Source organism: Camarhynchus parvulus, chromosome Z (genome assembly GCF_901933205.1).
Source record: "Camarhynchus parvulus chromosome Z, STF_HiC, whole genome shotgun sequence".
In the NCBI taxonomy this organism is placed as follows: domain Eukaryota; kingdom Metazoa; phylum Chordata; class Aves; order Passeriformes; family Thraupidae; genus Camarhynchus; species Camarhynchus parvulus.
Window position 1 is genome coordinate 70,199,712 of NC_044601.1, and position 24,184 is coordinate 70,223,895.

A 24,184-nucleotide genomic window follows, 5' to 3' on the forward strand; every position below is an offset into this window, starting at 1 on the left:
GCCCAGCGCACCTGTCTGCAGAGCCAGCAGATCTCCTGGGAGAAGGGGAGCCACCCTGAGGGACTGGTAAATACAAGGGTTTTGTGTTAGCCTTTTGTTTACAGCAAAATTGCTTTAATTCTGCCCACAACTATTTTGCTGGGGAAGAAGCAATGTCACGGAGGGTACATTGTCAGGCAGACCTTACTCTCCTAATCTGAAGATAATTCCCAACCCCTCTCTGTCAGAGGGTGAATGGTTACAGGAAATGCCAGGGTGATCCAGAACTGATGTAATGAGTTTGATGATTGGGAAACTCTAATCAATTTTGTTTACTGATGCCCAGCAGAAATCAGAAGAGATCATGGCTTCCAGGTTAAAGACCTTTGCTCAACTTTCTGCTGCTCTGAGTTAATCTTTCTCTACCCAGCCATCGGAGTGACCAGCGCAGGTAATCGTTAACCAGTGGCCACTGACTGACAAGGATCACAGCTTTTCTCCTCTGGGATCTGAGCTGTCCCAGCACTTGTAGCCCTTACCTCTGTCCATGAGATAGTGGTAAATATGCCCTTTGAATGCTGCACTACTCTGGGATAAGCTGATAAACACCACCTTTGCCTACTCTGAGCCCAAGAATTCCTGTAGCAATGTCCTCTCAAAAATTATACGGCCACATCCAAAAGTGAGTATGAGTCAGCACAGTCACTGACATTAAGAAAGCAAAGGGATAAATTCAGTTCCACTGTTGGATATGTGTAATTTTTCTCCATAAAAGATTCTGGCCTAAATCTTTGACCCAGATTTGTCTGACTCCCTTAAGCCAAGGGAGCCATGCCCACGGCTGGTGCGACAGTGGCAGGATTTTTCCAAAGATGATAATAGCCAGCCCCAGATCTCTTGAAGAGTATTATGTGCTGGAGTAAATCCACAAAGATACAGCTTGGGTTTTTGCCCCTGCAGTTATTCCTGCAGTTTTGAAGCTGTTCTTCCACTGTTTCTGCACAGAAAAGACACCATCCCTGTGATTTGCATTTCCTTCAACATATCTTTCATATTGTATATAAGATAAATGAGAGGAAAGATCTTGTGTAGGGATCAAATCGTGTCCTTTGTCTAGTGACACCTTACTCACCAGGAACTCTGCATATAAAATGGAAGCACAGAATCATTTAGGCTGCAAGGGACTTTTGGAGATCACAGGACTCAGTCCTCTGCTCTGAGCAGTGCCAGCCTCACAGTTAGATTGCACTTCAAAATTAGATGATTTTGCCTGGGGTCATAGGTACATATTTCCAAGGGAAGAATCTGGCCCTCAGGTCTGTGTGCAATGTATGTTGCATTATCTGCCCCTGTGTCACCTTTAGTAACATTTAAACAAACCAGTTCCTTTTCTTTTTCCAGGAATTTCCCAATACTTTGGCATTTCATTTCAGAGAACTGGACCCCAACCAGTCTGCAGCAGTGCTGGATGTTGCAATGCAGTTCCAGACTTTCCCCAGGCTCCCTGTGGAGTGACCAGTGCTTCACCTACAGTTGCAGAGCCCCATTTTGAGGGAAACTGGATTTTCTTTTCCCCAGAAACACAACCCACAGACACCAAGTAAGTGGTGTTTCTGCTGTGATTAAAAGTAGCACATTTTAGGGTTTTTTCTGCTAGTTTTGGACAACATGTGGCATTCTGGTTTTGGGTTGGTTGTTTTCTTTTTAATATGAGGTCTTCTTGACCTAATATTGTCCCCTTTTTTTCTGATTAAGCATATTGTCATATATCTTCTGATGCACATCAGTACTTTCAGAGCAGTTCCGAGTAGCATAAGGAGTTTGCACACAGGATGCTGATATAATTTTACAGGTCATTTTTAGATACCTGCTTTCCCCAAAACATGTTCTACTACTAGGGCAGACTCTGAACTAGTAGAAGTAGTATTTTTGTCACCTTTACACTGTGTGCATGTACCAGTTCCAAACAAGGAATAACTATTTACATAACAGGACTGGCATTAGAAATCAGCATTTTAGGAAACTGTAGATTATTCTTGCCATGACAGATTTGCAGTCCAAGACAAAGTTAAGCAAAAAAGATGTGTCATCAGCTGGTAACAAAGAGGGTGTAAGGAGGAGAGGGCAAGACACAGAATGTTTTCCAAATTTGATTTCATGGTGGTTTTCTGCTGCTGGATGGACATATCCAGCCAAAATCAGTAAAATTACCTGGTTCCTCACTTTTGTGAAGTATTTATATTGAAAACTTTGCTTCCTAAACTCCCAAACTATTACTTCAGACTTTTCCAAAACGTTCTAATGGAACAGAAGTATGGTAATGGAAGTAAGTGATGAAACAACTGTTAGTTAACTAGCAAATGTTCTCATACCCAAAATGTGATTTTATTTTATGTTCAGAGAAAATCTCAGGTTCAAATCCTATTTTAGCCTAAAAAGTTAAATTCATCAGGCCCTAAACTGGAGGTTTATGCAATGGTCTCTTTGTTGGATGAGGTCCTGGAAGGTGTGTACCATTCTTGGGTTCGCCAGTGCTGTTCAGACAGGCCCAGCTGAAGCCAGGCTTTTCCCTCTACCTCCCATGTGTGCTGGAAAAAGTAAAACCTAAAAATTACCAAGCAAAACAGACAGTACATCAAAATTTAAGAAAGAAAAAAGACTGGGAAGCCTCAGCAGTGAACAGAGATGAGCACTGAGAAACTGACGAAATCAGTCTCACTGGCAGAAGTAAGCAATTAATATGCAGCCAGAGTAAACACTCTTCATCTCAGGGTTCAGCAAAACAAAGAGCTGAAACCCCCTTATCTTTTGCATTTTTCCCTCCCGACATGTGCTCTCTGAAGGAACAGAGAAAATTGAAGTCTCTGAGCTTTTTTCCATTCTTTAGTCTGACTAAAGGTGACTCCGCCTCAGTGCAGCGAGGGTCATCTCCCTCCCCCAGATCAATATTTTAATATGACTTATCAGAACAAGAATGAATTGTTTACTTTAAAACCTCAGGATCCCATAAAGGGAGAGGGAAAGGTGTCCACTGGAAGCAGAGGCTTGCAGCAGCTGCCCACTGCTGGGAACTCAGAAAAGAAACCACGACTCCAAAGATTCGAGTACAGACAGTCAGCAAAACGTCCAGCGAGAGAATCCCAGTTCTGCCAAGCCCTAACAACAAACCAGAGGATCCTTTGGCTGTTGTCTCCGATGGTAAGTGTCTTCCTGAGCAAAATTCATGTGAGGAAAAGGAAATGCTAAAAGAGATTAACAAAAATAACATAGTGCAGGTGGATTTCCGACACTAAGCACTTCGGCATACTAAAATATCCACGCATACCCAGGGCTCAACTGTGTAATTTAACAGGATTTAATGTCTTGAACCTAGTGATCTCTGCCTGCACCTGGAAAGAGATTAGGCTTTTGTTAGGGTAGTGTAAGCCACCCTGTTTATTGTTTTTAAGAAATGGGGTGGTGGGGAAGCTGACAGACTTTCTGGGGGACCAGGAATGCTTCCAGGTCTGGCCATGTGGGAAGGACAGGTTCTGTGACCCATTTCAAAAAACCCTCTTGAAAACACATTTGTTCTTCACAATGCCCTCTGCATTGGAACATCCCAATGATGTTCTTTACACAAATGTCCAGCAGAAGAGAAGCAAAAGGGGGATTTTTCTCTGATGTTTATGCTTTGTTTTCTCTCTGTAACTTTCCTATTATTTTGGGGTTTTTTCCCCCTTGCAGTACTAAAAACTAGTGGCCATTTCTCTTTCTTGCATGCTATTTTGTCTTGGAAGTATTCCTGTTGATTTGCTGGAAGCTTCCACGTAGCTGAGGGACTAAAAATTGCCTATTTGCAGTGGCATCAGCTGCCTTGCTTTCTCCTTACATGTTCTGCAGTGAAGTCAAGTCCTTCTCCCTGGATTTCTGGGCTTTCCTGCTCTGCACAAGATTGCCAGCCTTTTCCTCAGGGAGCTTCATTAGTATGAATTGGCATGATCCTTCCCCTCTGTTGCAGAGAGAAAGCTGAGTAAAATGTGTTTGAGGAAAGGTAAGGGAAGACGCCAACACTGAGGTGAATTAGAAAGCCAGGTACAGCACCTCCATCCCTTTGGCATTCATTTCTCACTCTCACCAGCTGCAGCATAGGCACATTCTGGGCTGACTCCACCACTTAGAGGAAGACCCAGGCCCTTGCAGAAATGACTCATCCCTCTCCTCAGGAATTTGCCTCTAGAATAGTACAGATTACTTGCTCAGGTGCTGTCCATCTCCCTTGTCTGTAAGGGCATTCAAAGCCACATAGCTTTTACATTCTCACAGCTAGCAGAGACACAATATTCACCTCAAACCAATTCAGGATCCCGTGTCCCGCCCACTTGTGAGGACCCTGATGTGCCACATATAAATATGCACAAACCTGGTCTTGTGTCTGTTTTGCAGGTCTTTGAAACCCCCTCTGCTGAAGTGTGCAGCGCCTGCCTCCTGCCGGTAGCCAGGGCTGAGCAGGCCACGTGGCTGTCACACCTAGGCTGCTGAGGTGCCTTTTCTGTGGGTTAGTCGGGCTTAGACTTTCACGCACTGCAGCATGCCTCCAACACTTCTTCCCCAGGTAAGGACCTGCTCCCGGAGCTGTGGAGTGTGACAATGGTGTTTGTGTCCAGTCTATCAAACGCCATTATCACACTAAATAGTTCTGGCAGACAAGACATCGGATCAGGAAGGTTTGGGACTTCTGGCAGTCCATCTTCCCACTGTGCTGAGGAATAAATAACTGTGGTACATGTACAGGAGGATGACTCTTCTCCTTCTTTTAGAGGCAAAAGCACCAGAACATGGGAGAAATCAATACTCTCACACAAGCACTTCCAGATCCCCACTGTAAAGCACACCAGACATCTTAAGGAATCATCACTATACTGTCATCATTAGGGATGTGGATTTCCTTGGCATTAATAGGGCTGTGTTTACCTCTGAGAGGTCAGCTTGTGATTTTCATTGAACTGACCAGGACAATAAAACTGAAGGCAATTAGCCAATAGAGTGAAACTCCATCTCTGACTTTGGGACCAAACTACAACATACATTTGTAATATCAATTGGCTGAGATGCTCATGGCATTTTTCAAACAGAACACTTCCCAAAATTCTGATAAAAATCTATTACCTCTAACTTGAAACACCATTTATCCAACGCTTTTAGCTTTGTTCCCGTCCCACCACGCTCAAGCCCCTTGCCTTATGTTCTAAACTTCCTGTTTTGGAAACAGTCACAATGTCCTCACAGAAATTCTTCTGAACACTATTGTAAAGAATAGGCATCATCTGTAGGGACTTCCAAAAGCCAGGTACCAGCAGTGCACTGAGAAGCTTAAATCCCACTGAACAGTCCCGAGATTTGTCATGCTCTGATTTGCAATGGAAGTGGTAACTTTAATATTCATCAGTGTGTTCCAAACTTCATCTTTCCTGACTTCTAGTTCTAATTAACCCAGCATGCATATGCATATGCAATACTGTGCAAACCCTGTACTTGGCATCTTAAATATATTGATGTTTCCATAGCAGCTGAACCACAGGGCCATGGATGTAGACACAGAGATGTTCTCCAATACCAGTCTACAGAAGCCTGTAAGGAAATCCAGGAGATGGCTTAGTTTGTTTCCAAAATCTTGTCCCAATGTTGAATCTCAGGCACCAAGAGCAGAGGATCAGCTTCTTCCTTGGCTGCTGGCATCAGCATCAGGATGATTCCAAAACAATGTCAAAAGGCAAAAGACTGAAGTTATCCCCTCAGGTCACTGGTGTGTGTCACTGCTCCATGTCCTCAAGAGTAGTTTCACAAGGTGGGATAGTGAGACTCAGTGCTCTGAAGAAATGAAGTCTCTAGGTTCTCTTGCCTTCTTGGGCACCGTTTTCTTTACTGTTGATGAGTTTGGCAGATTTTTGCTTTTAGTGGGTGTTGCTTTCCTCTGTTTTTGATGAGTGGTTCGGAGAGATTTCAGCCCCAGCATCTCACAGTACTCATTGCACTGGTGAAGGGCTCTGAACTGCTCAATGAAGGAAAAGGAGCAGTTGCCTTTAAACCCCTTGTATCTGTAGTAACAAAGGGAAAACAAAAAACAACAAACCAAATGGGAATTCAAGATTCATTTTCAGCACAGGGAGGCAGAGTATGACTGCTGACTCATAAGCAACTTGAAAACAATAAGCAAATCTCTTCTGCCCATGCTGGCTTGAGAAGCATCGACTGCCATAGAAACTCAGACTGGGTCATTGGGATGTGAGAGGAACCAGATAACAAATGGTGACAGAAGAGGGAAAAGCATTAGAGGCAAAGCTCAGTGGGCTGGGTCCTGGCACTGTCTTTCATGGCATTAAGTTGGGAATAAAATTGTCTGCTGGCTGCCTTTCTCAGTAACACATACACAGCAAATCCATGCTACATCATTCTCTATGAGCTGTTCTGTTGGCCACCATGAAGAAACAAGGTTGCTGCACAAGGAGTTTCAGAACTAGAAGCTATTTCCATCTAAACATGTACATAATTTCCATGCTGTGCTGCTCCCCTCCCCTGGCTGCCTACAGGATCTCAAGGAGCCAAGCCCCTCAGGGAAGATGAAGGAATGTTCCTGAGGAAGGCACTTTCATCCAGCCCCTACTGTACCTCCCACCATGAGAACTACAGGGCACATGTATCCCTTTTCTCCTCACCCTGCTCTGGATGCTGACACTCCTCCCAGGGCCTGCTTTGTAAGCTGCATCAGCTTATTTTAAAAGGTGCACCTGCTCTTCAAAGGAGCCTTTTTGGTTAAATTCTCAGGATGGAGAAGGAAAAAGAAAGGCCAGGGGGCTCCTCTCCTTTTTTAACCTTAATCAGTGCCTGTTTTACCCTGTTCTCTTGGCTTGCTGGACATCCAGTGTCCTCAGAGGTGAGCTGTGAGTTGTGACTACCCAAAGCCAGCCAAACAAGATTTGGTTCTTAAATGAACAGAGGATGCTCATTCCCAGCATCCAGAGAGCATCCTTCCTCAAGCAGACTACACAGTGCTAAAGAGAATACTGCTGCTCTGAGAAGGTCAGGCTCCTGCTGACAGACAGACCCTGCTCTGGAGACCCCACTCAGCTGGCTCTGAATAGCAGGTGAACCTTGAAGGGATTTTCCCCTCTTCTCCAAGTAAGCTCTGTGTTTGTTTAACCAAAGCAGGTCGAAGAGCCATGTCATTGTTACCCCAAGAGTAACCAAGAGTCCAGCAGGGTCATCAGTGGTTCTCTTGCTGCCTTGGAGACTTCAGACTTTACTGAGCTGCTCTCAAGAGCTCAGAGATATGTGTTGTGTTGGTGGATGCACCAGACACACCCACAGAACAGGAATTCCACAGGCAAGCACACCTGCCCTCAGCAAGGGAATTTCTTCTATCCAGCACCAAACCAAACCAAATCTTCCTTAAATCTGAATGGGAAATGTTGGATTTTCCCCCTTAAACTCCCCAATGCCTCTTGTTACCATGTGGAGTAAAGCTAAACTTGTCAGTGCCCTGGAACCAGGCAGAGTTTCAGATCCAGACTTGGCAACCAGTGCTCCAGTTAATGACCATAACCGTGGGTTACCGTGCTCCTGATTCCCTCCTTTGTGTGCACCATTCCTGGGTAAATCCCTGGGCCCTCATGCACACTGTGTGCACACAGCCAGGCACTGGGCTGTGGTATTTTTGTTTCCATTCGCCAGAGAAGCTACAGAGCAGCTGATTTTAAACTCAGGAGTGGCACTGTGACCACATTAAAAATGCTTCCCTGGCGTTCCTAGATCCACTTCGCCCTCTCCTGACAGAACTGCAGCGCAGCTCCTGCAGCACATTCACCACACCACTGCTTTGGGCTCCTCTGCTTTCTAGTTCCCTGGCAAAACACACAGAGCGAGGACAAAAGATCAAAATTCCTTCCTCCACACATCGTGGACTCTGTTTTGGAGTACAGAAGAGATATGTTCTGTGTCCCCTCTGCCAGCACAGTGCAAGCCACAGCAGTCCCACTCTGCATTTCTGGCTCAGTAGAACCCTGTGTTCCCCCTTCATGGGACCAGGTTAGCTCTCCGCAGTTCGGCTGAACACACCCAAAGCAGCAACACACGGGAGTTCTGGGCACTGAGTTGATTTTCCCCACCCATGTTCACAGAATTCAAAATCCAATTGCAGACATTAATACAGAGATCTTCTTTCCAGGAAAAGAGCATGCAAACAAAATACAGGACCAGGAAAAATCTGTCATCTTGCAGGAATACCATTAGCTAAATAACAAACAAAATGATACTCAACATTTTCAGGAGGTTGTTCATTTGGGGAAATTGTTTTCCTTTCTATATGCCTGAGGTGATCCTTACTACAACTTGCATTGTGTGCTCACTTCCTCCTCCCCAGCACAATGTGTGTTTTTATAGGAATAATTTCCCACAGTGAGCTGGACAACATTCACTGAAGCATTTTTATAAATCTTCTGATTCCTGAGAACGGTGTTGCCTAAATAAAACATTTATTACTCTTTTGGTTTGTAACAGGATGATGTACGTTCATTTTAACTGCTTTTACTTTGGATCTACAGCTGCAAGAGTAAATCACTAAATCAGCCTAACTGAATGGATGCCAGCCTGCAAATGTTCAAGATTCTCCCAGAATATTCTAGAGTCACATTTTTAATAATACGTTATTATATAATATTAATAACGCTCTAATAATTTAGATGATACTGTGAGGTTTCTTCTTGTATCCCAGGTATACAGACAAGGTCTTTAGAACAAAGGCTGAATACATGATCACATCTTCTTTCTCCTGCCAGATCTCAAAGGGGAATATGAAATTAAAGCACTTACCCCCATCCCCTTTCCCTGTCCAGCAGCCACTGCCTACTCCTATCCACAGCTCTGCTGGCCTGTGTTATAACTAGAAGCCTTAATTAACTTAAGAGAAGTGGACTAAAGTTAGAATATTACAGGTCTACATCTTTACACATACACTTAAGTTTCCCCAAAAGAGCTGAAGCCTTTGCAACACCACTAGAAAACAGGCTCTAGCAGTGCCCTGAGCAATCTTTTGTTAAGGCTCAGAACTGGTGTTTTTGAGAGAGAAAGGGGAGAGATACCATCAAATCCCTTCACAATTGTCCTTGTTTATCAGGGAAGTGGCCAAAACACAGCATCCCACTGAGAAGAGTCTTTATAAAAGCTTGTGTCACAAATACATATCCTAAAGTTCTGGCACTTTTGCTGGCTGCAGGAGTGATTCTGGGGTGGCTTTTACCCTGGACTGCAGCCAGTGCTGGCCCTGTGTGTTCAGCCCTACCTTCCTCCAGCTGATGGACCACCAGGAGCCTTACCTGCTGTCACCAGAACCCTTCGTGTCACTTGTGAAATGCCCCTTGGACAAGCCCGTTTCAAGGGAGGCATGCAGGAAAAACAAAGCTCAATCTACAGGGTAGCCCCATTCTTTCATAACAAAATAAAAGTGTTTCCTTTACAGGCGGGTTTTCCATACATATGAACATGAAGAAGTTAAAACACTTAGATAAGGACTGCTTTCTTCTAAAGTTAAAGCAAGAATGAATTTCCAGGGCACCCTCCCCCATCCACATTTAACTGTGAAGAGACAGAGGAGTAAAGCACAACCATGCTGCTGAGAAATCACGTTCACTCACCCTTTGGCCAGGGTTGCTATGCCAACATCCGTTAACTTCATCCCTACACCTGCAAGGCAGCAAGGAAAACACAGAGCTTAGCTTACGCTGGAATTTCTAGGACAATATTCACATATGGAGGCATTAAATATTATTTATTGAGTCACATTTTTCACTTTAATTACTTGTCACATTTTTTTCAAAGCATTTTAAAGCACCCCAGTTAAGAAGAGGATGCTCTCTGTGTCACCAGCAGTTTCTAGAAGTCAGGCTCATGCCACTGTTTTACAGCTGTCAGGGTGATCAACAGCACAGCTTGTTTCCTGTGCTAGGATTTTGTTCTTTCTCCTTCCTTTAAATTACTTCAGGGATCTTGTTTAGATGCGTTTTTGCTATTTTTTCTGCCTTCACATGTTAAAGAATATAGGATGTTTCCTAAGATTCCAGCTTTTTCTGTTTTTCTTCAAGAAGGGTCTCTCTTCCCCTGTTCCAAATATATTGCAGGACCGAAGAGGAGTCACACCCATGGAAGCTGAGGTAGCACTTAGCAAACATGAGGGTGTTTCTTCACTATTCTTTTTGAAGGAATATATTTCTTCAAAACTAACCAGGACCCAAATGTGGAGCATTCCACTGCTGAGTGATTGCTGGTGAGTATTCAAAGACAAGCAAAGAAAGGGGAAGGACTAGGGTGTCATTAACACCTGAAGTCTTTCACTCAGCAGCTATTTCATTAATCTCTGGGTGGTGAGTGAAAAAGGTAGATTTGGCTCATGCTGAGAGTCCAGATTCACTAAGGTACATGCAAAAGAACAACTCCTCCATTAAGAGTGTAAGATTTAGTTTCCTTTTCCGAACTGCGCTCTTACAAAAACATAAGCTAATAAAAATTGCCCCTACTCAGACAACTCACCTTGCAGGTCAGTGACAAGCAAGCTCCCATTGGTCTTCTCATATACCCAGTGCTGAAAGGTGCAACACTTCTGGCCAGCCTCTGAGTCTCTTCTCAGGAAATTCACTTCCTTGCCATCCTTGACAGAGTATTTCACAAACTCCCCAACCAGCTCCTCCTCCACTGTGGCATAGGGGATGTTATTAGCAGGGCGATGAATAAGAAAAATCTGAATGATTCTGAAATCAAGGGATAGAAACTAATAAAATCCTGAGAATTCTTTCAGTGAAAGGGTAAGAAACAGACAAAAGTGGCCAGTGATCTCAGAGAGTGAATGAACAGCTACCAACTCTAAACCAAGCTGGAAGAGCTGTAACACTGGTCCCAGGTTTCCTCTTTCCTCTTTAGTCCTAGCAATCAGTGGGCTGCCATGGCACAGGATGGTATACATAAGCATATATGTATATAAAATATATATTTATACTCACTCTGGTACTTCTCCAAAGCCTTCCAAGGGTTCAGCTTCAGCTGCATATAACTTTGCATACTCTCTTGCAGTATTTTGGACATAGCATTCCTGTAGTACAACAGACATGCCTATGGGAATATTGCTCAAAACATTCAACAGATCATCTGTTTGAATCTGAGGGCAGCTTTGGCCCACAAGTCCGGATGACAGAGGCCAGGGGCAGCTCACCTGCAGTGCCAGGCTGTAGTTCTTCTGCAGCAGCTCGTCCCTGCTCTTGGTGCCGTAGGTGAGGGCGCTGTGCACCTTCAGCACGCAAGGGTGGCCGGGGGCGAAGGCGGGCGCCAGCCCCTGCAGCACGCGGCTGCGGAAGGCTCTGCGGTGCATCCCCTCGCCGAAGTGCAGCCCCTCTGTCATTATTGCTCCGTGCAGTGTCCCACCAAAGTAGCTGGAGCTCAGGGGGTCTTCTCTGAACATCAGCTGCATGAATTCGATTTCTTCCACACCTAAAACAGAACAGGAATCTCTGCAGGCACGTGGAGGGGTGGGCATGGGACAGCAGATGCATCTCTCCAGAGAGGAGGAAAAAATGCTCAGTGGAAGCAGAAATTGTGCTCCTGAGGGCTGGGACCCCAAGCAGCTCCTGAAATGCAGCTGCTTGCCTGTATCTAAAGCCAGCATGGAGAAAGTGGCAGCTCAGGGTCATACGGAGAGAAGCCAGAGTGTAGTGAACAAGTCTATTACAGATGAAATCAAGGAAGACTCTGGATTTCACACCTTTAAATGATCATTGGAATCCAAATGCAAACGAAATTCATAAGGGGGAAAAAAGTTAAGCACTGGGAGAAACTAAAACATCCTAACTGCACTTCGAGTGTCTCTAATAATAACATTTCAAGGACCATCAGTAAAGAAGATAAATAGGAGAACAGAACTACACAAAAAGGAATTCCTTCCAGCTGTCCCCTGCTAAACCTCTGGTTTAGCCTCTGTACACTAGTGCCTCTCTTCAAAGCACAGAGGAAACACTGCACAGATAAGGCCAGAATTAGAACACTCCTTAATTCCACCTAAAATTCTTTGATTAAAAGTTATACAGTGCTGCTGCATGAAAAGTCCTGTCTTTATTCTGCATAAGGAAATAAATGCTTAATTTTAATTCTTCAAGGAAAAGAAAGAAAAGTCACCATGCCAACTGAAGGCCTGGATCTCTGCAGGCTGTTCAGGAATGACAACCCCACTGGCAAGGCACTATCTTTAGCTGCAGCACAGGCCACATGCCCGGTGTCACTGAACACCAGTTAACACACAGGGAAAGCATTCCAAAGCTCCATGCCTGCCTTGCTCCTGGATACAGTTACACAGCAGGTGACCTGCAAGAACCATGTGTTTGTGCCAAAGAGCTGCCAGTGTGGATGTGTGTGTCTCTGTACGATGCCATGCAATGCTACTTCACTTTATATTTACCTTCATAACTCTGAAAACTTGAAAGACGTTCCAATACTAGGAGGAAACAAAAAAAAAACCAATAATTTTGTAGTAAAAAACTGAATGGAAACTGTCATTGTCGTTATTATTAATCAAAACTCTAAACTGGGGCTTACCTGCAGCAGTCAGATGAAACTCAGCAGTCACCTTTCCATACATGTTATTCAAGCAGCAATAATACATCCCCTGGTCTTGGTAACTGGCTTCAGCTATTTCCAGAGAGACGGGAGAGTCATCCTGGGCACTGCAACAGAGCATTTTGTCCTATCACATATTTTACCTGTTTTCACTGGAAAAACTGATACATTTGATCTCTCTGCACTATTTGTTAAGACACAGCACAATTATTTAGCAGATAATGACATGTATTAATACTACAATTAATATTACAATACAACAATCAAAATCAGAAGAGTTAAAACAAGAAGAATCAGAATAGAAAGTTTAACCAATTCATGCAACTTTTTCTCTCCACTTAAAAGAACATCTAAGAAGAATCCTTCCTACAAAATTTTTCATTTTCTTAGAAGTGAGCATTTTGATGGAAATGTATTTTCTTTCTTTCTTTTTTTTTTCTGGATAATGTTAATTTTGTATTTTTGGAACATTCTAAACAGTTTTTTAGATCAGAATACAGAATTACAAGGAAAATATCAGAATTACAAGGAAAATAACTGATTTCGTTAAAATGAAAACGGTAGGTGCTGTTAATGCCCTTAAGAAGCTTTTATTTCCACCCTTCTGTAGGTTAAATGAAGTTCAAACCTCTTTGATATTTTTTTGAAATCTGGATGACACTGGCTATGAACAAGCTGAGAGGTGATGTAACACAAACTGTGAGCAATATCAATGCACTGTGAGAAGATCTGCCTCCTATGAATAGCAAAGTTACCCCGAAACCCCCAATCCTTCAGAAACATTCCCTTACCTTCTCTGCAGCTGAGCCAGTACCTGGGAATCTTTAGTCCATGTAATGGTGGAGTCGCCATGAATGTCACCAAACTGACAGCACAGCTTAATACTTCCAGAGCAGTCGGGGAATAACTCTGCTTGGATCTTCTTCAGCAGCCTGGGGGCTTGAAACAGAAGAACCACAGTTTAGGATTTGAAGACAATTACATTGTTTTGGCATTTTAACATTTCACGTTAAGAACACAAATGCTGAAATCGCCAGTAAGTAATTATGACTTCTTGTGTCTCAATAATAATAACTAGTAGAATTTTTTAGCTGATCACACTCTGGGGAAAAGTCCCAAAAGGTCCTGCCAGCCTGGACCTCTGCTAGGACTTTTCACTGCCTCACAGAACACTCCAGTGTCTTTGCACATGGGCATGGTGCGGGCAGAGGGCTGGAGGGGACTTGGAAAGAAAGGGAATCGACATATCCTTAGAGAAATGCTTTGGGATCACAACACAGCCCCACCTCAAGTGACACATCCCTGCTCGATGCAAGAGACGTAAAATGCAAGATGTTTTGTTTCCAACTGTGTTAATTCTGAGCTGTTGCACTCTGAACGAGGTAGCATGGCATGTGCCCCTCGGGGATCCCATTCCTGCAGATTACTGTGTACTGGTGTTACTCCAGTAACACCCAACTTAAAGGGTCAGGCACACTGCCATGGTTTTCCCCATTCCCAGTTCCAGGCCCCATCCAGTCCAGGTCTCCCCCCTGGACTAGCAGTCCCTGAGTCCTGGGGCATGTGAACCTCGCTGTATCAGGGCTAAAGTGAAACAGACAGGACCTGACAGCTCTAGAAATAGAACTTATGTCTCCAGGTTCCTGGCCTGGCCAGCCTTCTCTCATGCAGCTGAAATAATGCAAAAGAACACTGAGTATATTCCACAGCAACCAAACCAGCCTTCCCACAATGCCAGGGAAAGGGCCACAACTGTGCTCTACAGCACAGACATACTTCAGTCGAGACTGAGGCAGAGCAGAAACAGGTGAATAAAATTCACTGTTATCTGATGCAGCCTGAATGTTTAAAACATTTTGCAAGTGTAGCCTCAAGCAATGGAAACAGGTCAGGCATTGCACAGTCACTGCAGTTTGCTTGCTCTGCTTTGAAGGAATGTGTCTCTCCTCCCACACATCTGGTTCCCTGGAAAAGGATGCATCTTTGAACAGAGACAAGACTGGGGTTTTTTTAAATGTGATTAGAAAAAGTAGAAGTCTCATGAGACCGCACAGTAATTAGAGTGTGTGAAAAGCTCCACAAATGTGTAGCTTACCTTTAGTCACTGTTCAGTCTTGCTCTGAACTATTAAATCATTTTATGATGTGAACATGAAATGTCATGTCAGAAGGTAAAAATAAGACCTTGGTCCTTGCAAACTACCCATAGAAACAACAAATCCCTCATCCACCCAGCAGTCATAATCCTGCTACAGTGTTAGCAACCTTCTAGAAACTCTGGCAGCAACCTGGATCTCCTTTCCATTATATGTTTCCTCTTATCAGTTTAATATAGCTCATTTCATCCATGTCATTTTTGCAGCAGGGCAAAGCAATGCAGAACCAGTCAGAAGTCAGCACACAGGACCTCAAAACATTGTTTATCAGTGGTACCCTACTACTAACAATAACACTTTGCTAGTAATAAATCCTTTGGTAACCAAGAGGGGGGAATTGCAGCTGGGAGCTGCAATGCAGGAGCATAACTGGGAGCACAGCCCTGTGAGAACAGAACAAGTAGTGGGCTTGCAGCTGCTACGTGGTGTGTAGTTATGTGGTACCATGATGCTGCTCCTCCATGCAAGGCTACTCCAAGAGGCCAATGAGGCAGTGATTATTTTAAATAGGTTACAAAGCTTATGAATTGAATATACGTGCCAGCTGGGAAAAGGGTTCATCTCTGTGGCATGGGCATAGCACTCATTACTAAGTGCACAAATCTGGAAATAAAGCTCCATGAGGGCAGGACACCTTTAGCTGACCGAGTCAGTCTGAAAGAGGCTTGCAGTGCCTTTCAATAATCTTAATTTTGTACTATAGCCAGAATGATGGGAAAGGACAGAAAAGAAAATCCATTTTCTCTTACCTTTGCTATCCTTTTTCAAAATGAGTTTCCTTTGCTCTTTTCTATCCTCTTTATGAATCACGCCTCCCTCGCTCTTGCCAGACTTTTTAACGCAGCTGGTATCCTTGCTGACACTTCCCCTCTCCTCCAGCCTGGGTTTTTTGGACAGAGTTGCTGGCGGTAATTTCTTCTTAGCTCCAGCAGCTACATGCCCGCTCTTTGTTGTGTCCTCTTTACATTTGATGGGCTCAGGCTCTGCAGCAGCCACTGGTATCTGGCAAGATTTTGACCCTTCCTGATTTCTTTGACTTTCTGTGTTGACTGGGAATGGATCAAGCGTGGTCCACGCCAAAGAGAATGATGGAGTTCTTCTGCGGGGTGGTTGTTCTTGCAAACGCTGGTTGTTCTCTGAATCAACTGGTGGCAAATTAACTAAACCACTTACCACACTCTCTTCTGTCCTGACTTCCTCCATTTTATCATACTCAGTGGACTTAATTGAATTCTCAACCTCAGCTATCTTGCTGGAAGGGATCAAGTCAGGACAAGACTGCTCTGTGTTAATATTCATCATCTGCTTTGGAGCCTGGGAGCCAGTCAAAGTGTGCAAAGAAGCCTTTGCTTCAGCTTCATCTGGGTTATATTCAATAGCTCTTGGAATCTCATGCTCATTTTCACACAAGGCTGCTTCTCCTTTGGTTTCTCCAGGGACCCTCTGGAACAGACCCTTCAATGACTTGCAGGAAATTTCCAATGTAATTAAATTTCCGTTTACTTTGACTCCAGTTTGTATGGATCCAGTTTTTCCCTCATTTCTTGTGGCAGGACACGCCACTGCAGATCCACTGGGAAGGCCCTCTGAGTGGCTTACAGATGTGGGGAAGGGCAGGGTTTTGTTTCCAAGCAGCTGTTGGGAATGTAACCAGTCCTGGGCACCTCCATCCTCCCCACTTGCTGTGCTGTGGTGCTCACTTTGAGCCTCCCTGGGCAGCGGGGCACTGGCTGATGTTACACTTCCAGCTGCATAGGTGGGATTTTTTGAAGACTCTATTTTTAACCCTCCATCAGACTTGAAGGTGCTGTCTACAGAAAATGAATGCTGTTCTGCGGTATTACAAGGGGAAGCTGCAGTCTGACTCTCTGAAAGTGGACTAACTCCTGAGTCACAGGAAACTTCAGCCCTGTGTTCCTCAGGTATGCAAATCTCTCTCTGTTCTCCTCCTGGTTTGCATGGTTCACAGCTGGGCACTTCTAGATAAAAATCTCTTAAAAATGGCTCCCCAGAAGGGGGAGAGACTGCCCGTTCTTGTTCTGCTATTTCTGTCAGTTGGTCTGTATTTTGGGGTAGATTCTTATGTGTTACAGTTTCGTGAATCTGAATTAAACTAGGCGATTTCATTACATTACTGTATTTCTGTGCATTAGAAACAATTTGAAAATCCTGACAGCCATTATTTTTTGAAAAATGGCAGCTGTCAGAATTAGTGAAATTTGGTGCACTCAAGCCTGAATGATTTCCTTTTTCTTGCAAATTCACTACACAACTTTTATGTATGGTGTTAACAGAAGAGTGTTCTGCATGTGTAAACGGGCTGGTGTTTTCACTGGGGAAAATGTCTTCCTCTTCAGGGAAATAAGCCAGTTCTCCTCTCACTGGATAGCAGTCTGTAAAATGACAGCCTTCTCCAGGTATAGACTCATTTGTCATGGCTGTGTTGCATTCAGTGTGAAGTAACTGTCCAACTGTCCCATGTGACATATCTGATATGTCAGCTTTGGGACATGCTAAATTACCACTCTGAGTATTTTGTAACCCTTGAGGAGAATCTGCTTCACATGTTTGGGCAGCATTATTAACAGCAGGCTTCCCTTCCCAAGCCACAGTGGATCCATTCCTGCCTGTGGACATTGGCTTTGGCTCCAAGCACTCCTGGGTACTTAGGAGGACACTGCTTGCTGAAACACAAATGGATGGTTTTTCCCTCTCGTTCCCAGTGCCAGAATTTAGGCAGGCACCATCTGTTCCTACCACTTGTGCAAGACAAATGTTTCCTATGGATGCACTCTCACATGCTGCAGCTCTCTGCAGGAGGATATCAGAAACACTGCAGTCAGCTTTCTCAGCTCTGGGGTTATGAGCTGGTTCTGTGATGGGCCCCTGCCCTTCTATCAAATCCATTGACAAAGGATGATTGGAACAGGTCTCCAGCACAAAGTTCAGTTCTGTGACTTTGGTATCTGTCAGCCTCATACCCAAACTTGGGATGCCTCTGTTTTCCAATGGGATTTGATAGTCTGAGTCATCTTCATGAAGAAGTTTCCAGAGCTTGTCATGCACTGCAGATATATCAGCATCTCCTTTGCACTCAGGTTCTCCAGATTCCAGGACTGACTTGGGATTAGCTTCAGACACAGCCTCATTGGCTGATGGGCTGCAGAGAATATCTGGGTTACTGCTCTCATGTATGCCAAGCCCAGACCTCTGCTCTCCCTCCCCTGGCTCATCACACAGCTTTGCAGAAGAGAGAACAGCACACAAGCGTTCCTGTTTATCCGGAAGAGAGTCCATATCCCATAGAGGAGAAGGGGAAATGTTATTCTTTGACTTTTTGCCATTCCTAATAATTTCTTGCCTGGAGAAGACCTGTTGGTGACAACCTTCTCTCTTTTCAAAAGGAGCACAGTGAAGAGAAGAGGTCTGTAAATCTGCACTCTTCACTTGCAGCATGTTTTCAGCAGAGAGCTGGCTGGTTCCTGCACTCTCACAAGTGCTGAGGATGCCTTCCTTTCCTGCGCTGGGCTCCACACAGAGCTTCTCACAATTCTGGGTAACACTTATAAGATTAGCACTTTGACTCTTCAAAGAAGGAAAATAGAGCAATGTAATTAAAAATTAGAACTACAGCTTGACACAGGCCTGAAGACTTGCATTTTAACTTTTTTTTAAATATTTGTCAATAGTCAAGTTTCTGACTTGTAACTATCAGCATAATGGATTGAAATCAACCTCCTGGGTCTGAGTCTGAAAGTGTTGCTCCTTAGAGAAGGATTTGTAATGAAGCTAATCAACTTTACCTCACAGTTTCTCACTGTTTTTTAAGCAGAAATAGTTTTGCAAGGTAATGTTCCTTTGCAAGCAAAGTCCCCATGTTATATTTATATCCCTCTGTTTGTACAAATGGAGTGTAACAAACAATCCCTAGAATACAGACTAGAATACAGACCCACTGTCTCTGGGTCTCAGCTCCCTCAAATCCACTACACTTGGGACTGCTTTTACTTTATATTGTTCTCCAGCATTCCGCCTTAGTGGATCTTACCACTTCCCTGTTTCATGCAATGCCACTCAAATTCCCCTTTCCTAAAACGACACTCTCTTTCAAATGGCACACCTGCCCTGGAATAGCTGAAACACCTCAATATCTGTAGTTATTTCAACTGCTTTAGACAAGTGAAACAAAAGACCTGAGCTGTGCTTTACCCTGCAGACTGACAGGCACATCCTGCCAGCCTCCTGCTATTCCTGCTCAAAAGGCAGGAAAAGATTAAGGACTATAACATTTTAAAGGCTGGAAAGTGAGTTATCTGCCAACAACACAGGGCAACAGGCTGACCATGCACAGCTCTCAGGAGTCCATGCTCCAGAGCGGTACAGATTTTCTAAGGGATTTTTTCTTGGTGTGTCTGCCAGGAAAGACTGGAGCCAACTTAAGACATGGGCAACAAAATGGGATGTTAACTGTCATTCCTAGGGTAGATCCTACTGAACGAGCAGGGCTGGTGTCATGAGCTGCAGTTACTCCACTCAGGACTCCCCTGCTTGCTCTGACACAGAGCTACAGCTGCTCTGGCACGGCTCAGGCCAGACCATTCCCTTGCAACGCCGAGCTCTAATCTCAGCCAGATGCCCAATTACCTGGAACTTCTGTGTCAGCTCTGCTTCTCTCCTCTTTGGATAACAAAATTCAAAATTATCTAAAAGTGACAGAAATTTGCCTTGGTAAGGTCAAACCAAGGATCTCTCAGACTTTATGTGAACAGGCTGTTCTGATATGGAAAAAAACAGAATAATGGCTCTGTAACCCAGGAGTGACAGCAGCACCTTGTGCCAAGAGTGCTGAACATTGGCCCAAGGGTGCTGACCACTGGCCACTGACAGGGACCCAAGGGTGCTGACCACTGAACTCTGACAGGAGCAGGCTCTGGCTGAACACTGAACACTGACAGGAACAGGGTGCTGACTGACTGCTAACAGAACCAGATTCCCAATGACACCCAGAAAAGCCTCCTGGCTCTCTGTACACTATGTAACATCACACAGCTGGCACCTTTGGTGTCTTGGACCTATTATTAATGAAGCCGCTCTGAAGCAGCAGATAAATAAAGAATTTCACCTGAGGCTAGGCCCATGAGGTCGTGAAAGGAGTGCGGAGCCTCCCACTTTAACTATCTAATGGAAGGAGAGTCACTCAGCACAGCAGGTGCTGCACAAGACACACTGCAAAGGTTGTTCCAGTTGGAACTCTTGGCGCCAAGGGGAAGTGTAAATCCTTGGGTCATTAGTGCTGTGATCCCGTGGCTGCTCTGTACCCCTCAGCAGACCCGATTCCCACATGGACAGGGAAAATATCACACCCTTCCAAAGCAGTCAGCTGTGGGGTTTGCCGCGAGCCCCGCCCCTTGCTCCCGCAGAGCAGTCTCGCTCTGGGCTCCAGCAAACGCCCCAGGGTACTTCTACAGAAACCCGTGTGCAGCAACAGATTCGCTCTTACCCCTCTTAGATTACACAGGCAGATTTCTGAGGAGTTCCTGGCTTACTATATGGGTGCTGTGAGAAGCTGTCCACGTTTTTCTAGTGCTCCAAAAAAGGAAGCAGTATTCAGGCGGGATGCTTTTGCTTGGCTCATTTCCAAGACCACATAATTTTGAACCAACACCTGAATTTCACTGTCATACACACATGTTTAAAAATAGGGTTTGGTGTGTGCCCAGCTCTCATCCTTTTGTGTACACCGATACTCATTTTTTATCCAGTGAAAAGTTTTGGCCATGGAAATGCACATATACTGACTAGACACAACAAGACTTTAAGGGGCTGCTCTGAAATTTATGCCAGGCACCTGACAGCTGCTCTTGGCTAAGAGGCTTCTGGGACTTAAATTATTGCACTGGACTTGGGAAAAAAAAGCAAACACAGCCTCTGGCAAACCACGGCCATAGACCCTGTCAGGAAGCTCTGAGGAGGTTCATTCCCGTGAGGGGTATTCCCCATCATAAGGGCATCATGTGCTCCTCAGATGGGACTGGAATTTTATGTACCATAAAACCAGAGAAACCTATGAGGACTTTTCAGGAAGAAGAATTCAGTGATTTCTGACTGCTGAAGACACCCCAGTGGTGAGATTAAAGTCACTCTACTGTGACACTACACCCAGAACTGGGAGATATTTTTCCCAAATGATCAGATGAAGAAAAGCATATGCAACTGGAAAAAACTTTTTTTGTGACAAATGAGGTTTTTTTTCTGTGCAATTAGTTACACAGCTTCAAGCTAGAAAAACTGGTGACAATAAGATTATTCATGATTTAATAGTATTTATATATCTTGAGTCCTTACAGTGTGAAATAAAAATGATGATTCAATTTTCCTACTTAGGAAAACTGGTAGAGCATCATACCAGTCTCTACAACTGTAGTGATTTCTCCAGCTCATTTTCTACCAACAGCATAAAATATGCAAGTACATGGAGAGTACCACAGGGGTTTGAACTTTTAATTGGTTTGTATGTTTCAACTGTAATATCCAACTCTTTCATTGTTTTATTTTTAAAAATCACACAGCTCCATTCACCTCTGTAACATGAACTATCTGCATTGAATTCCCTTCGTTGTTACAAAACCAGAGCAAAGCCCTGCTGATTTGGTTTAGGTTTCCAGCACCATTAGTGGAGGATGGTTTTGTTTGTTGCATATAGATTGAAAAGAAAGTAAATCAAAGCAATCTCTGCTCAAATATCAACAGGTATTTGAGAAACTTTCTGGGTTGAAAGAAGCATTACTTTACTAAGACCTGTGCAATACCCTCCATATCAGATTTCTCTATCCAGCTGTCCAGAGGCCCATTAGTGCCTCTCACCATTATCAGGCTCACTCTATAATTAGAACAGCTTGGGCTTTACTTGGGCCTTTTCTAAACCCAGATTTCCCTCCCAGACGTAGCTGTCATTCAGAAGTACATGAATAGTATCTTTCAAAGTAATTTTGATTTTACATTATTTTGTGGCAAGCAGGAATAAATCACATTGAGTTCAGCAGAGCAGCTCTTTGTGTTAAATGATAAAGATGTCACTTACCCCAAACAAGATGTTCTCATCTGGCACCTGGTTTTGCTCAGACGGCCCCCAAGTCCTTTTCCTTTCCCAGTGACTGTCTTTATCTGCCTCTTCTGTTGGACACAGACCAGCCTGCATTTGCACACTCTCTGCTTCCTCGGGAATCTGTGCTGAACAGACACCTTCCTGACTGGGAGACAGAGCTCTGGATTCCCTACCTGCTGCTGCAGCCTGGAAGGACTGTCCTATGGTACTTACATATCTGCACAGTTCTATAGGGTTTAACAGCTTGAAAAGGTTTCTCCTCAGACTTTCTGTCAAGGTACAGACAGCGTGCCCTGCATTTCCCTCTGGCACATTCCTTCTCCCCTCCTCCAGCAGCAGTGAGCTTTCCCCCAGCACGTCCCCATCGGGGCTGGTTTCTGTCCTTGTCCCCAAAGCCTGATCAGTGCAAGCAGCACCTGTGCCATGGGCAGAGGAATCTACCTGGGCAGGGACAGTGTCCGTGGGTTTTGGTCCGTCCCTTGAGGAACCTGCAGCCAGATGGTCACTTCCATTAGTCTCTTCTTCACTTCTGGGATGTTCATTTTCAGTGGCTGCAGCAGCAACAGGCACTTGATTCTTCTCTTTGTCTTTCAAAATGGCACTTTTATCTCGGTGCTGTCCAACAGTGAGAGTCATCTCTGTCTGCAGAGCTGACTGGCTGTACATAGAGGGGTCTCTCCTTACGTTTACTCCTTTGATTTTTGACTGATGCTCACAGAAGCCAATGGGGGTATCCATAGGCGTAGTGTTATCTGACACTTGGAACACACAAGGCATTTCACTGAGGAAGTAAGCGCACCCATCACAATCCTTACTCAGTTTTAGATCATCTTCATCACTTTCCAATAAAAATTCTAATTTCTTTCTCCAGATTTCATCTTCATGCACTGTAAGCACATCTGAACATTCAAAGTACTCCAGGTCATCATCAGAAAAGTCATCACTTACGCTTGTTGCTTTCTCTGCATAAATCTCCAGAACAGCAGCAGAATTTCCAGAGTCATATTTTCCAAAATCAGTGAGATTACCTAGGGAAGTGTCTGCCTGCTCACCCAGCAGGGAATTCCTGCTTAGAGGTCTGCCCAGCCCAGTCCTTTTACATGCCTGGACATCGGCCAGAGACTGAGGAGATCCAGAGTCTTGTGTGTTAAGGCAACAGTTGCCTGTGTGACAAGTGGTTACGTCTGTGGGGTGGGAAGGCACCTGTCTGCTGCAGTATTCCTCCGCTCTTCCAGCAGCGACATCAACCACACCGTTAAAATGAAGCAGGTCATCACTATCCTCGGACAAATCCCTCAGGCAGGAAAAAGTTGCCTGGGATTTAACTACATTCTTAACATCCATGTTGTCTTCTGTGTTAGGCAAGTGTCTTGAGGGATTTCTCAAGTGGAGGCAAAACTCCTGCTTTGCTGGGTTTCTCAAGCAGTAAATGAATGATTTTTGAAGAGTCAGAACCTGATGAAATCAACACAGTCTCACCCTCACAAGGGGAACTCTTGCATTGTGCAAAATGTTTCCCATTTTCCTCATTCTACCCTGAAGACTGTCACGAGTTCATTTAGGAAAACAACAAATTGTGGGCAAGTTTTGTTCTTTATATGTGGTTCTGGGTCAAGAAAAGTCATTCTAGCTCTCAATGAAGTGCAGATCTTGTTCTGTGCACCTGCAAGTAAAAGAAATGCAAAGCTTAAAATTACTTCTGCAATGGCTATAGGTATTTTCTAAAAGGTGGCAGTTGACACATATTTGCAAGCACTTTCAAAATAAGTAATCATTATTTAACATCAGACATTAAGGCAGTAACCCTAACCCGGCTGTCTAAGCAATGACACTTACTGGCAGCACATTGCAAGTGTCTGGAGTGATCTGTGCTAGGAGAACAAAACCTTGAGCACACCCACACATCCATGTGGCACCTCGACAGGGGCTCTAGCACACAGCCTTTCAACTTTTCTAAATGCAAACAGGAACCTGCAGACAATGCACATTTCCACATGGACACCACTGCTACAGCTACCTGCTGCTTTGGGGGTCACATTGCCACAACAGCAGGCTATTCCTTGGATTGGCATCATAGGGACATCATCAATCCCAAACTCTGTGTGTAGAAATACCCAGAACGACCAGCCTGCTTAGACTTTATAGGGCAATTTCTGTTTAAAGCAATTCTCTTGTGCTCTGGCTTGGTATTTGTCATTCCCGCAGTCTGCCTCTCCCTAAAGAGCACTAAGCAACCAGAGATACCTTAGTTCCCTTCGGGCAAACCTGCCACCAACACCTCTTCCACAGTCACCTGGGTGGTGAAAAGTGGGGAA

General features: G+C 44.4%; 1 protein-coding gene across 1 annotated transcript; it reads right to left on the minus strand.

Moving 5' to 3' along the window:
- Positions 1-3,218: 3,218 nt before the first annotated feature.
- Positions 3,219-23,213, minus strand: ALPK2 (alpha kinase 2). The gene is given in 11 exon segments (XM_030969263.1): positions 3,219-5,934; positions 5,936-6,056; positions 9,648-9,696; positions 10,540-10,757; positions 11,007-11,095; positions 11,216-11,490; positions 12,452-12,487; positions 12,589-12,716; positions 13,401-13,548; positions 15,514-18,349; positions 21,846-23,213. Coding segments are annotated over 11 exon segments (5,322 nt in total). The 3' UTR covers positions 3,219-5,880.
- Positions 23,214-24,184: the final 971 nt, after the last annotated feature.